The sequence below is a fragment of the Choloepus didactylus genome, chromosome 10, assembly GCF_015220235.1.
Source record: "Choloepus didactylus isolate mChoDid1 chromosome 10, mChoDid1.pri, whole genome shotgun sequence".
In the NCBI taxonomy this organism is placed as follows: domain Eukaryota; kingdom Metazoa; phylum Chordata; class Mammalia; order Pilosa; family Megalonychidae; genus Choloepus; species Choloepus didactylus.
The window spans coordinates 72494300-72510469 of NC_051316.1; the positions used below are offsets into that span (position 1 = coordinate 72494300).

At 37.5% G+C, this 16170-nt stretch overlaps 1 protein-coding gene across 2 annotated transcripts in view; it reads right to left on the reverse strand.

The window, feature by feature from the left end:
* The window catches only part of ELAVL2 (ELAV like RNA binding protein 2), a 148478-nt gene that overhangs the window by 4077 nt on the left and 128231 nt on the right, over positions 1–16170 (reverse strand). For both annotated transcript variants that reach the window (XM_037797349.1, XM_037797348.1), the window contains exons 5-6: positions 11472–11625; positions 8068–8293 (exon numbers count right to left, since the gene is read on the reverse strand). In XM_037797349.1, the coding sequence (XP_037653277.1) occupies positions 8068–8293; positions 11472–11625 (380 nt within the window). The remainder of the gene's footprint in view (positions 1–8067; positions 8294–11471; positions 11626–16170) is intronic.

Here is a 16170-nt window from a genome sequence, read left to right on the forward strand (position 1 = left end):
ATTTTTTTCAGAGGAGGAAGGCATAATTTAATATATAGTAGCCCATGGGACTACCCAAATAAAGCCCAACATGGTCCAAATAAGACCCTGAATCTTTTAACACCTGTGAAAGGTTAAGTTCAGAAAAAAAAGCAAAAAGCAACAAAAACCCACCTCAACTTTATTGTCTACCGATGGCATCAAGTCAGGCTACAGCACATATGAAAGGCAACACCCCTTAGTTTTATAAACGTCAAAAACACATCTCTCCAGTCCTTCAGAACCAGAGAAAGAAAGTTATCTCTACACATCCCTGTCCTCCAGTCTCCAATGGGCATTTTGTTGCATTTTGTAAAATGAAACGAAAAGGACTGAGTTAATGCAATGCAAAGCATAAGGAAGCCAAAAGGATTAAAATGACAAAGGATGCCCAACTGCTTGTGTGTCTGTCTAGTCCAACTACTCTCTTTAGGGCAGAGACGTGTTTCACTGCTTGCTGGACCACCAAGCATGGTACACAGGCCTGGATGACTGCAGGTATGTAAGAAATATCCATTGACTCAATAAAGGTGATTAAGTTAACAAAAGGGACCTAAGCAAATAATCCTCATCTACTTAATCTAGAATGAAAACCACTAGGAGGAAGGGTTGAGTGAGCCTGCCTGAACTTGCATGAGAGAAAGCACAAGTGAAAAGCATACACAAATGGGAGGGTTTTGTTTTGTAGAGAGGTGATGAGCTTAGTCAAAAAGTAATGCCTTTAAACTCAACAATAAAGGTCACAAATCTAATTTCTTTGCATCTTTATCTCTAGTATCAACCAACTAAACAGTAATAAAATTTCATAACTGCGCTGGTTTGAATGCATTATGTCCCCCAGAAAAAGCCATATTCTTTGATGCAATCTTGTGGGGCAGACATATTAGTGAGGATTAAGTTGGAAAGTTTGGATTAGGTTGTTTGCATGGAAATGCGCCCCACCCAACTGTAGGTGATAACTCTGATGAGATATGTTCAGGGTGGGCCTTGATCAGTGGAGCCATATAAATGAGCTGACAAACAGAAGGAACTCAGTGCAGCTGAGCGTGACATTTTGAAGAGGAGCTACAGCCAAGAGGGACACTTTGAGGAATGCACAGGGGCTGAAAGAGTAGCTGCAGATAAGAGACAGTTTGAAGACAGCCATTGAAAGCAGACTTTTGCTACAAAGAAGCTGAGAGAGGAAAAATGCCCCAAGAGCAACTGAGAGTGACATTTTTGAGGGGCTGAAGCCTAGAGAGGAACGTCCTGGGAGAAAGCCATTTTGAAACCAGAACTCTGGAGCAGACACCAGCCACATGCCTTCCCAGCTAACAGAGGTTTCCCAGACGCCATCGGCCATCCTCCAATGAAGGTACCCGATTGTTGATCTATTACCTTGGACACTTTATGGCCTTAAGACTGTAACTGTGTAACCAAGTAAACCCCCCTTTATAAAAGCCAATCCAATTCTGATGTTGTGCATTCCGGCAGCATTAGCAAACTAGAACAATAACATTGCTGGAATCATCAACATAGAATGCATTTGGTATGTGCTACCTGTAGAACAGAAAAGCATTTTGAGGTTTCCTTCCAAAGTCTTTAAATACCCAGAATGCAGAAGAGACATCATCAATTTCCTTAAAGTAGAGTTATACCATCTATGCCCATTATTTGGGCCCAGGTAGGGACTGTGACACTCTGTCACCTCCAGCTTGGGACAACAAAAAGCCCAGTGACAATCTCCTGAACAAATTTTTAGTGTTTTTGTTTGTTTGCTATTGTTTGTTTGTTTTAATACAAGGTAGGAAAAAACCCAGCCTCAGAAATGAATTGCATACCTTAAGGGAGGACATCCTCATTTCCCACTCTCCACCCCAGGAGCCTAGGACTTTTATACTAGGACTTCAGAGGACCCTCCCTATGGCCTCATATTTGCTCTACCTGTGAAGTTCTAAATGATACCAGTGTTCCTCACTGATATCTTTAATTATGTCACATTTCAGAGAAAATTCAGTCCTTTGGAATTTAAGCCAAGTTACCCTTCACTCTGTGTGCTCCCTGCTCCTCCATCTCCAGGGAGAACAGGGAGGCACACTGGATGAAGCATACAGGGCTAAGGCAATACTGAAATCCCTGCCTGGCTGTACCGCAGCTGGGCCTCACAGTTTGTCCTCCTTTCTCAGTGCCACACCCCCAAGTTTCCCACAGAGGCTTGGAGAAGGCTATGGGCACTCCCCACCCACCCCAAGTCCAGCAGCACCTGGCAGATTACAAGAGAAAAAAACACAGCACCTAGACACAAGGACCACAATTACTCAATAGAATTACACATTTCTGATGGTTCTGTCTGTACCTCAAGGAGAGCCATCTTTTATAAATGGTCATTTTGAAAAGGCAGTCTATTCTAAAATGGAGACCAAGCTAGCAGTCTCCAGAGTGACCCAGAGAGCATACATGATAAAGTATCACTGTGTGAGAATAGTAAAGCATCATTAAATATATTTTTTAATCTCTACAAGTAAAGTATTCTTTACTCTTTGAACATATAGGCACTGCCCCTGGTTCCCTCACTTAGCTCCCATGCAGTCCATACTTTCCTGAGGGGAGAACTGAACATTCCTCAAAGAGAGAGAGACGAAGATGGCATCTGCATCTAACCTGGACATAATTCAGTTTACAAATGATAGGTTAAATGGATTTGGAAGATTAGATTGGGTAATCTATCTTTATTCAAAATAACTCTCACTTGAGGAACGGAAGTTTAAAAATAGATTCCCACAAAAAAAAAAAAAAAAAATCAAAATCAAAATCAAAATCAAAGGGAAGATGACACCAGTAAGGAAAGCTCAGGTAAATAAGGAAAAGAAGAGCTAATTATTTCTCCTACCCCTAGTACAAGCTACATTATTAGGTTAGACACAAGATAATCCAACATGTCTCACATGATATCAGAAAAGAAATTCAAAATTATTCAGATTATCATTTCATGAGTCTTACTTTAAAGATGTATTATTCATTAAGACATTAAGTAAATGAAATGTGAAGCCAGCCAGCATGATGATTAGCAAGACATTGAATATCCTGCTTATTTCATCTTTATTCAATCTGTATTTACTATGTTTGATTAGGGTTTATGAAATAATGAATAATAGCACAAGCCAATGTGCACATAATTTATACAAAAATACACATTGGGGTACATGTACAAATATTTTTCTATCAATAGAATTACAACTCAGACAATAATTAGGCCATATGTTGAATACAACCATATTAGGCAGAGCATTCCCATTTCAAAGCTAGGTATTTATGAGTAGAAAATACAAAGAAGGAAACTGCCTAATTTTCAAAATATTTAGCTGACAGACTTTGGGCAGGCCTACATGCAAGTAAAGGGGAAAGTGTGAAATCAATTAAAGTCACAGATAAAGAAAGGTTACTGAAGGGTAAGAAAAAAAAGCTGACTCTTAGAAATAATGGTTCTCAAAACCTCTCCAAAGCACTAACTTGGCTTTGAAGTTAATCATAACAAGATCATCAGCTTACCCTTTATCCAATTAGTTGGTATCATCTGTCCTCTAAGACAGAGAAAAAGTATTCAGGAGGATTGATATCAGCTTCCTCCAAAGGAAATTATGATAAAGCAACAGCATGTGCCTTAAATGCAATTGAAGTGCTGATTTAAAAGATTCCTTTAAAAATGCAAAAAAAAAGCTCATCAATGCGGGCACAAAGACCATTAGACTAGATCACATTTGATGAAATTAAAGCTGTTCCATAAGAACACGTGAAAAAATGTGGTTGAAAGTTTAATTCAGATACCATGTTCCACAAATATACTGAAGAAGCTTGATTACCCTTTCCATCCAAATAAATAAGGCTTGTTGTCTTATTTTGAAAACTGAAGTCAACTAAATAAGCGTATTTCAGCCATGCTCACATTAAAATAATTCTTTCCAAATATTTACAGGGGATGATTGAGACTTAACCCTCAGAAGTCTACTTTTAAACTTAACCCCTATTACAAGGATTTAAACTTTTTTTTTTTTTTACTTTAAAAGATATGGTGTATACCCTTCATGAATAATGAAAATGTCTTTGATTATTATAATTCCTGTAATTAGTATTCTCAATCTCTCTCAATATGCAAGGTACTATGACAACAGAAAAACACTCAGAAATATTCTAAGTGTCTGCTAGACGGTAAAAAACTACGTGTTATTAAAACAGCATAAAGAAATAGTTAATCAAGGTCAAAATATCTGTGCAATAATGTAGACCCAAACTACAGAAAAGAGCAAACTGCCAACAAAACAAGCAGTCCCTAATTCAAGAGTCTTTATGGAAGTGAAAGAAAGTGCAACATTAATTCAACAGAATGAGATAAAAAAAAAAAAAAAAAAAAAAAAAAAGTTAAGCTAATGACAGCCAAGTTAAAGATGTTAAAGAAAAGTCACCAAACATACATCAGGTTAAATCTGAACTCTAGGAATAAAGGCTCTCAATTTCTTCAATATAACTAAAACCCCAATCTAGAGAGAACATCTTCACTGAGCCCCTTGATGAGTCCATACTTTATTCCCTGGAAAGAGACTAGAAGGACTGGGAAATGGGGTGGAGAAGACAATAGCTAGGAATCTAAAGGTAGAATAAAAATCTCTTCCATTTTTGGAAATCAGTTTGCCTTACAAGTGATGATTCTTATTTTCCTTTTCCCAAAAAGGGAAACAGGAAAGGAAGAATTTCCAAAGTAACAGCAGCATACGGTACAAAAAGTATAGACGTACAGAATAGATGCAAGATATTTTAAAAGATATTAAATTTGACCACCAGAACATCCTGTAAAACTTTACCCAACCAAAACAAAAAAGCACAGAGCATGTGTTCAGGGATAACAGGTGGCATCATCATCAAGTTCACATCTGATTCACCTACACACCTTTTGATAATCCTGAAAATCCTCCATTACCTAAGTCCTCTTGCCCAACCTTCCTCAGAATTTAATCTTGATTCTAAAGAACAGTGCTTTATTAAATATATTAAATCCACCATAAAACAAAAACATAGCCTAAATCAGAAAACCCAAAAATAACTAACAATTTAAAATAATATAGCTTTCTACTAACATCAAACATTTTATACCACCACAGTGTTAAAATCACCAATAAGTTTTAAGTTTTAAAGAAGTTTCCTACATCTAAGCTCAAAATTCTTCTCTAGGCCTCTGAAGTTAAATAGTTAGGCTACCTAGGAAGCAACTGTCAAATTTCTGCAGGCTTCCCTGTGCTAAGCTTGCAAAAAATATTATTCACTTAAGAAAAGTATCACAGAGGAAACCTACAAGCAGAGCTAAAAACAAACACACACACAAACAAAATGGATCTGTGGGCTTGCTTTCTCCCCAAGGGAAAGGAGTCAAGTAACTGCATAGATCTCCTCATCTAGCCAAATTTCCCCTACCATCAACCAAAGTCAAACATGACAGTGTTTCTTTTCTACCAGTGCTTTCTTCTTGCAAAGTTAAAGCAGAGTCAAGTGAGCAGAATGGTCAATCTATTGGGTACCCAGTCATCTAGTTCAAAACATAGCCTTTTGCCAACACCGTGTCTTCTAGCAGAACAAGCGCCAACTTAAATAGAATTTTTTTTCCAAGGGCTGTGTTTATTTGTTCCAGTAAAGAAATAATACATGGAATAGCAGATGTAACCATCATCTTAAATTGGTTAAACTTAGAATAATTTATTGTCATTCTCCTGCCACTTCCAAGTCATTGATAGTGGTACTATCTTATCCATTACCCTAAAGGTAAGACATTGTTTGTAGTTGACTAATTTGGAAGGGAGAGGGGCTCTTAGAGACTTCCATTTCACTTATTTTTATAACAGCCTTCACACTTCATAGTTCCAGGAGGCCAGGGGAGGGTTTCTGCCATTTTTGAGAACATCTCTAACTAAACACTCAGAAACTAGAAAAGGGCCACATGATTGGCTGTAGGATCCACTGGCGCACAGTAAAATGTCCCTGGGTCAAAACTCTACTTATGACTCCATGGTGGTGGTCTGTGTCCCATGGAAAAGCAGTAGCTAAGAATAGTATCTATTAATCTCTAAATCTGAGGATTTCTCTTTCTCCCTTAAAAAGCTGCCCTTATAAATATTCTTTGTGGAAGGCTTGGAAGAAGATTTATGCAATGCAGGTGTGATATTATTGTAGTGCCATTTTTCTCAGATCTCCAGACTGCCCTTCCTTCAAGGGCTTCTGGGAACTAGAGCTGACTCAAGGCTTTAGAATGGCATGAGGAGCCATGACTTACAATTCTGGTTGCTTTAAGTCAGGCACTGTTTTTCAGACTGAAGAATTTTTTCGGTTATAAAGCTAAAGTAGAACTTCAAATGTATTATCCATCTAATTCAAACCCTGGGTCTCCTTGATTAGTAGCCACTGCCAAAGCTACCTATTGGCCACACCATTTGATTACCACTCCAGCCATGCTATTTATTTCAGCAACCCCTCCTAATATTGTTTCTTGGCTTCTTCCACGCCAGGGCAGTATCAAAGGCAGGGCAATCAGAGTCCAGTTCAATGGTCTGTTCTCCTGCCTTATTGAGGAATCTCTTTACTACTGAGCTTTAGAGAGGTACTACTGCAACCCAAACTAGAACATTTCTCAATGTCATGGTAAATGAACTTTCTTCATTATTATCACAGTGGACATATTCATAGATAGGTGAGCCACTGGCACATGCTAAACCCACTGATTATGAATTTAATAAGGCACTTATGGCAATTTTTTTCTCATGCCTCAAGGAACATAATTGAGTATTTTTTAAAAGGAGACATTTGATTTTATTCTGTTCAGTGTTCTCAGTACCCAAATGGGGAAAAACAAAACAAAAACAAACCAAAAACACGTGTTTTATGCTAGAAAACACACAATCCCTCAATCTTATTAGGCTAAGTTTATGGTTATATTTTTGGCAATTATTATTCCCCAGAAGGGAAATAAAATTGATACGCATTTCTAATTAAAAAAAAAAAAAAATAGAGTGTGTGTGGGGGGGTAGATGGGATTATGGCTGCAGTATACCATATGGCTAAAATGTATATTTTTAAATATCCTAGAAAATAAAAACAGAGTAGTAACTTGCTTATGAAATCAGAAGCTCTTTGTACTGTACTTAACTTCTTAAAGTCACTGTTCTTTTCACATACTATGCCTCAGATTGGTTGTTATCGCAGGATTAGAAGAAAGCTTGAAAAGTTGGAATACTGATTTCTGTTAAATGAATTAAAATGTCTCCTTTGGGCTACAGACGCACTGCATCACTCTAAGGACTAAATAGGGTTCAGCAAACTACTGCCCACAGACTGAATCCAGACGCTACTGGTTTCAATATGGCCCAGGAACTAAGAATGTTTCTTACATTTTTAAGGAGCTGTTAAAAAAAAAAATTTTTAAAGACCCATATGAAACAGAGACAGCACCCCACAAAGCCTAAAATATTTACTATCTGGCCCTTTACAGAGAAAGTCTGTGGATCCCTGGACTATAAGGAATAAAAACTAAAAAAGTGGAAAGAGACCCAGAAACAGTTGAGAAGATTCCAGCATTCTGTACACGGGTTAGGGTTTCCTCAACCCAGTGTTTTGAGCCACATAATTTATTGTTAGTGGGGGCTCTCCTATTCTTCACAGGATGTTTAATAACATCCCTGGCCTCTACCCACCAGAGGCCAATAGCACTCAGCCCCTCCCCACCTCCAGTTACACCAAATCTCCCGACACTGCCAAATGTCTCCCAGGGGACAAAATTTCCCCCGGTTGAGAACCACTATTGTAGGTGATTATCCTTTTGTCCCCTTCTTCAAAATTAGCAGAAGACCTAATTTCCCAAGCAGGTTTTCTCCGTGCCCACAGAAAAAAGAAATAAATAATAATTAAAATTAAAGGAAGAAAAGCAAATCATAGATTCCCTAGGAGAATTGGTCAATAAAAGTACTGGACAATGAATGCCTAAGAGTTATCTCTGAGCTTAGTAGCTAGGCACAAGAATTGGACCAGACTTACCTAAAACGTTGTGCCTGCTGAGCTAGCGGTCCTGGATACCTTCTGTTGGGAGACTGGTACAGCTGGGAAAGGATGGCCTGGTTGGTTTTTTGGCTTGGATTATTAGCAAACTTTACAGTGATTGGCTCTGTGGCACCAGGAGGTTTCTGGCCATTTAGGCCTTTGATAGCTTCTTCTGCCTCAATCCGCTTGTCAAATCGAATAAACCCTACACCCCTTGATATGCCTATGGTAAATGCAGGTGAGGATTTGGGAAAGGAAGGGTGGAAGGAGGGGGGAAGGGGAGAGAAGAAAGGACAAATTAAATTTTCCTTCTCAAGAACATGTTTTCACCTGTACATAACATTTGCCACAAAATTATACCAGGAGGAAAGTTTACCTTAACCTACTAGCAATTCAGTCCAGAACCACAATTTTTTTTTTAGTTTCTTAATGCATGAAGTCACCTATACGATTTGAGTAACCATTTACCACATGCCTACCAATAAGCCAACCATACATGAGATGAGGAGAAAGACACAAGTATGTCCGTGTGCTTATTCTCTCTCACACTCACTCATCTTTAAACATGCTTGAGTTCCATTTTCCAAATTGTGCTACTGGACAAGGGCAAACAGCTCAGACATGAGGGGCAGAGTAGCTCACTTCCTCCTTGTAACAAGGAGAACAAAACCAGGCATTTACTAAAAATGCTAAAAAGCTATGCAAAAAATATATGCACTGGGTAGAAATATATTTCAGCTAAAATTTTAAACAATAAATTCAGTTTAATATTATTGTACAGGATATGGGTCCTTTAAGAAAAATGTCTGAAGAGGCTTTTCTGGTTCCCTGAAGCTCCATTACTGCCTCTAACTATCTACACTCTATTAGAGAAGTAATATTACATGAAGAAAAAGAGGTACAAGAGGACCTAGATTTAAAAAATTAAAAAGTAAAGCAACAAAACTTTCTGGCCTCGGCAGCGTTATTCCTGACTATGGAATGTCATATCCCTGTCCCATGCTCTCCCCACTTCAAAGGACAAGAATGAGAAAGGAGAGGAATCACCAAGGACCCTTCCACTTAGGAGAAATGGTAAGCAGTAAACCCAACTCATTTCATTTAATTAGCTTGAACAAGGTAGTCAGGTGGCCATAGCTGGCCACCATAAGATAAACATTGCAAGGAAACACTTTCTTGGCAAGCAAATTGGTACCAGCAGTACCAGTTTGGGACTTGCAGCTAGATAGGACTAGATAATTCATGGTATGCTAATGAAGGAAAAAATGAGGAATTTCTCCGAGGAAGCTATCAAGAGAAAATGCACACAACCATCGTGATTTATGGGAGCACTAAAAATAAATGAAGGTCTACTTGCTTTACACGGACACAGTATAAGTTCAACGGCTTAGTATTTCATTCTAAGGTACATATATATTTTCCCATTTAACCACTATTCATTGCACATTATTACCACCTGATGGCTGAATTTAAAAATTGCAGGTTTTTAGTTTTCATTTCCAATAAATTCATTTTGAAATCTATTAAGTATAAAAATGAAATGAGGCAATGACAGCAAATATATCCTTTTAGTTATCTCGAGTTTCTATTAAGAATATACTAATAACCCTAGGGACTTAAATGTTCCATTAGAAAGCATTAGATTAGCAATAAAACAGCCTCTACACAGGCTGAGTCACCTAAATCAGTGGTCCTCAAACTTGAGCATGCATCAGAACAACCTGAAGGGCTTGGTAAACAGTCCTACTCCCAGAATTTTTTTTCAGTAGGACTTGGTTGGGCCCCAAGAATGTGCATTTCTAGAAGAAAGAAGCTGCTGCTGCAGGGGAAGGCACCACACCTGAGAACCACTGACTACAGGAGGTGGTGGTAAGCTAAGAACACCTAGGAGCCCAGGCACATGGGACGGACATGCAGCGAAGAGATGGGCTTTCTGTATCACCAGCAAAATCCACTCTCACTTCATCAAGTTCTCGTGAAGAATGACTTAAAAGGCATGAATTACAGGGACAAAATAAAAGGGCTTTTTGTTGCTTTAAAATAATTTAACATTTTAAATTTTAATATCTTAAAATTTTTAATATTAAAATTTAAATTTTAATATTTTAAAAATAAAAATAGCCTGTATTTATTAACCTCATTAGCAGTTTGTGTGATATGATTATAAAATATTCACTAATGCAGCTAAGAAAGACTGTATTTTACAAATTCTCATGACTATATTTTCAGCAAAACCTACAGGCCATTCTCCCAAGCATATACATGATGGTAGATATTTCTTTACCAGTACTCTAAGTCAATTAACAGCACAGAGGAACATAACATGGGTTGGATCCAATTAAATTCAGATCAACTTAACTGGTTTTCACTTGAAGAATTAAAAACTTGGCCTGACTTTATTCTGTGGTTAATCCATTGCTTTCTTTAAAATAAACTTACAGATATTATAATACACAATGCATCTCCAGTGATGGTATTATTTTAAGAAAGAGACAGAAGGGGAAGGAGAGAGAATGAATGAAATGCAAAGAAAGAAAAGAGAAAAATTACCATATATATATATTTTTACACCCAAAAAATCCTAATATGGCTGCTTGAGTATATATATATACATATACATACACATACACACACACACACACGGCTCTACACATATTTTTTTTCCTCCTTAGCATGTTTCTCTATTTTCAAACTGTTTTGAAATGAACTTGTATTGCTTACGTATTAGAAAAATATACCTGTACTTCATTTTTAAATCCACAATCAAATCCATATTACTAGCTTTTCTTTAACTAAAAAGCTTTGATAGAAGAACTCCCTTACATACAAAAGTTTTAATAAATGTGTTAGGCTTCTCATTTCAAGTGTCGTTAAAATTACATTGAGCATAAATAAATTTCTAACATTCAAAAGTTCATATTCTTATACATGCCTGTTCATACAGCATGAACCTGGAAAACAGCTTTAACAGCAATTACCAGTTTGGATGCACTGTAATTCTCCCTAGGAGAACTAGCCGCATACTGCTGCATTAAACTGTTTTGTTTTGTTTTTTTTTTTAACAAAAATAAGATTATTATACTTTCTAAGGAGGAAGGGGCTCCTCTCATGCAGCGGTTTGGAAATGAAGATTATAGCATCTGTAAATTTATTACAAGCCATGAAACAGGCTTCAAACCTGCACCTTCAGGGTGGAAATGACTCAAGCTCACTCACTACACCCCACAATCTATTTTTGTCCATGCATATTTATGAACAATTCCAGCAGAAAATTGCATTTTCTGGCCCACATATACCTTTGACGTGCTCTTGAGGCAAGACTGCTGTATTGGAAGGCAGAATATTTCAGAATCTATTGGTCAGAGAGAGTGAAAAACCATCCTGAGAGGCTGCCTACTTACCAGTGACCTGGTCAACAAGAATACGGGAAGTAATAATGCGTCCATATTGTGAGAAAAGCTGTTCCAACTCCTTCTGGGTCATAGTTTTTGGAAGTCCACTGACATATAAATTTGCATCTCTGATAGAAGCTGAACTTGGTCGAGCATAGGACACCTAGAAAAAGAGAAATAAAATTAAATGTTATCGAGCACTCAGTCACCTCACTTCAGAACCTCAAAGGCTGCCTAAGTTTAGTAGCTCCACAAGGAGCATACAAACAATGAAGGTAAAGCAAGACCGGCTCTAACTTCTTTATTCATTTTGGGCAAAATTCTAGACCAATGGGTAATGCCATTCCCTTGGGTAGAGAGAAGTGAGTATTTATCCCTGAAGGATCTGTAAGTTCTCAAAACAGACCACTGTGTGTACTGCACAGTCCTTCTCATGGCAATAGGTTATCCCTAGTGGGCCAACTCCCCACATTAGAGACTTAGACCCAATCACTCCAAACTTAAGAATTCTAAATTGATCAGATGCATTTTTGTGACCTGTTTTTTCCACCTTTTCCATCTATGGGCATGTTAGTGCCACATTTCTAAAAAAAATTTACCCTATCGTCAGTAAGTATGTATTTTAAATTTATTCCAAAATAACTTTCTTGGCTTCCATAAATTCTCAGAAATTTAAATACATGAATGAGTTATGTCTCCCTTTATCCTTTATCCATTGTCTTCTTGTCCACAAACCTTTTTAACCTTGGTTTCTAAAGGTCTTGAGTCCTTTATCTGCCATTTTATATACCCTTTTCCAAGCTTCGTATCTTTGGACATTGTGGATGTGTACAAACTTCTACAGAACGGAACACAAAACAAGCCTGTGTGTATCTGTATATAATCACTAGTCTCCTTGTAAGTTTCACGAGGGAAGGAACTGCATCTGTCTTACTCATCACTGTGCCCTCAGTGTTTAGTCAATGCCTGGTATACTAGACTATCTGCTAGGTAAAGCCTACCTAATACCCTTTTAGTTGTGGGTCCACGGCAGCTTACAGGACCATAGTATTTAAGGGACAGACAGTTCATCAACTGTTCTAGATCTCTTGCCTGGATTACAATTGAGGGCTCCTTGCCTGTAATTTACCGTGGCCAATTTTTAGATAATTCTGAGTTTCATGAACTCGTCTTGCCCACACACTCTTTGGTTTTAACTCTAAGTTTTTCTGGATAGTCAAATGCAAGTACAAAAATTTCACTATATACTCTATTTTCCAGATCATTCATACTAATGGCTAATGGTTCTAACTCTGGGATTGACTGCTAGGGTACCATAATGTGACTACTTCTGCCAGCTCATTTTATCCATTAGTATACACCCTGAATCCAGTTCAAGTTCATTGTTTGTTACAAAAAAAAAAGTTTTCTAGTTCATCCTAATATTTAAATAGCTTTTGATATGAAACACCAAATATGTTCCCTATGGTTTAAATTATGCCTACAGCTCTCTGCATTATTATTTTGTTTTGTTCTTCTTAAAAAAAGGTAAACCAGATTTTATACAACTTTGTAAAGGTCTTGCTATTTTTGACCCCTATTTCAACGGTGTCAACATTTAATACTCCTACCCTTTATTTAACCAGTTTGTTCCTTAACAAATGAAACTATACCTAATGTTACAAAGGTTATACAGGCAAATCTTCATTGTTTGCAAAGCCCATATTTGCAAATTTGCCTAATCACTAAAATTTTATTTGTAGCCCCCAAATCAATAATTTCAGAATCATTTGTGGACATATGCAGAACAATGAAAAAATTTCAGTCACTTGATGTGCGTGTTCCCAATTAAAGGCAAATGAAGCTATACTCCACTTTCTTGTTTTACCGCCATACTAAAACCAAGTGTCTTTTTTTCATGGTATAATTAGTGCCACTTCACATTTTTGTGGGTTTTGATGGTGATTTCATTGTTTAAAATGGCCCCCATGTGGGCTCCCAGTTTGATGGGCCAGGCCCTTAATCTTGAGGCTTGCCCTTGTGAAACTTATTTCTGTAATCGCAAAACTAAGCTTACTTACAATTAATGTCTATGAGTTACCCAAGAAAACCTCTCTTATTATTCAAATGTGGTCTCTCTCTCTAAGTCAAACTCTGCAAATAAACTCACTACCTGCCCCTTACGTGGGACATGACTTCCAGGGGTGTAAGTCTCTCTGGTAATGAGGGACATGACTCTCAGGGATAAGCCTGGACCTGACAGTATGGGACATGACTCCCAGGGATGAACCTGACCCTGGCATCACAGAATCAGATGACCAAAAGGGGGGAAAGAAGTAAATAGTTTCAATGGCTAAGAGATTTCAAACCGAGTCAAGAGGTCATTCTGGAGGTTACTCTTACACAAATTTCAACCAGATATTACAAACTGCCCCAATATGGCAAGCCCCAACAGTGTTCCTGAAAACACTAAAGGATACCCCAGGCTCTATAAAAGTTTTACTAAATAAGTTCGTTTTTCAGACACTTAAAACCTCCAGATTGTCCCTATGCCAGATAAGCTCAGAAACCCAGAAGTACAGGTCTCTCCAAGAACAATGACCAGTTTCATCCCTCTGCCTCATAATGTTAATGTCACTTTTCTCAGCAGGAAAAAGTTAGAAGAGTCATCACCCAGATATCCCTCAAGATTGAGAGAAAATTATCAAATGACAGAGAATAGATGTAACCAAGATGTTAGGATTTAAGGGCCGATTATGATTACAGAATCATTATATAGATACTCCTTTTACGTTCTGGTATATTAAAGTAGACAGAGGGAAACACCTACCTGAAACCTGAACTATAATCCATCTGCCTTGATCTCTGATAATGATTAATGACAGCCTTTACCTTGTGCCCTTGATTGTAAAAACCTTGTGACTAACCTTCACTTTTACCCATTTATCTAATTTTTCAAATTTTAGGTCTTACGGTCACTAAAGACAGCCCCTAATCTTTATTAATGAAAGGTCTTGGATCAGCCTACAAGTCACCTATACCTCATTATAATACTAAAAATCACACCCTTCATCATATAAAGGCCACCATTTTCTTACACACATTCTGTGACTAAGCATGTCATCAATCTGCACATGCTCAATAATTAAACCACCTCTAATTACATCATCTGGGGTCACTGTGCTCATTATCCTAAAACCTGTCCATCTTTAGATACTACAAAACTATCAAAATTACTGCAGTCTGAGAGACAGATTTTGGGTCGATAGGCCATCTGCTCTCCTGCTTCACTACTTTGTGCCAAGCAATAAAACTCCTCTCTTTGGAAAAAAAAAAAAAAAAAAAAAAAAAAAAAAAAAGGCCCCCATTCATAGTGCTGAAGTGCTGTCTAGTGCTCTAGTGTTCCTAAACTCAAAAAGGCTGTGATGTGCCTTACATAGAGAATACATGGTGTTAGATAAGTTCTGGAATGAGTCACAGTGCTGTTGGCCGTGAGTTCAATTTCATGAATCGATAACATGTATTAAATAAGTTGTCTTTAAGCAAAAACATACATATATTGATTGGTTGACAAAAATGTGACCAAAAATATATTTCTCTAAAGAGCAATGGCTCAAAATTCATTAATTGAGTGTTCATAGTAACTTTATAGAACCTCCGTACTGTGAATAATGAGAATCAAGTAAATTTGGACATCACATTAGCACTGTCCTGTTCAACAGAAACAAGGATTTTGGAAAAGTGGTAGAAAAGAAATAAATAACTACACACATGCTCCTCTTTTTTTCTTTATCCCTAAACACTTAGGAAAAATGAAGACTGGGGAACTTAAATGTAAATGAAAAATAAGAAATGGACAATTCCAAGTGATCACTGAAGTAATTTAAATGGAACCTAATCTTGGGACTGCTACAAACTTACTTAACATAAAGCCCCTGAATTATAAATTTATTCACTGACGTGAACATAATAATACCCATTTTCTTTTCCAGAGCACAAGTCGCAATTATACGGGGAAGCTACTTGGGCTCCTATAGTTATCTGGAACTCCACTAGTTATTTCAGTGGCAGGGAGCTCTGAGCAAGTCAGCTGCTGTTCTGCTCCAGATCATGTGATTGAAGTGTTCTCATTAGGCAGAGTTACTCCCCATCAGCAAGAGGCTAAGCATCTTCACATTCTCAACTTCCGATGACTGATGAACCAGATGGGACAGGCAAGCAGCCTCTACAATGAGCCCAAGCATGGAGTGAGGCAGTGTAAAAGTGGTTGAAGGTGACAGCTCTCTAAACGGACTGCCTGGACTCAAACTAGAGTCAATTAATTATGGACTCTGTGAACTTCAGCAAATTCTTTTAGCCTCCTCATATTTATGCTTTGTATGGCTATTATGAATAATAAAATAATCCATAATCCATATAAAATGCTTAGCACAGATCCTAAAAACCTAGGTGACTACACTATAAATATTATTTACCTTTGCATGTATCTGAGAAAGTAGGTAAAGACTCAGAATGTTAAAGTTGAGAGTAACCCAAGTCCATTACAGTGTTCCAGAATAATTTACTCATGCAGTGACATTCACTGCTTTGTACATTTCAGATGAGTGTGGGTGGAGTGTTTTAAAAGTTATCCTAAAATATATTTAGGAAAATGGATTTATATTTAGTGCTTATATAAAAGCCTTGAAAACATACTTGGGTCAGTTATGATATCATTTTCTCCCCAATA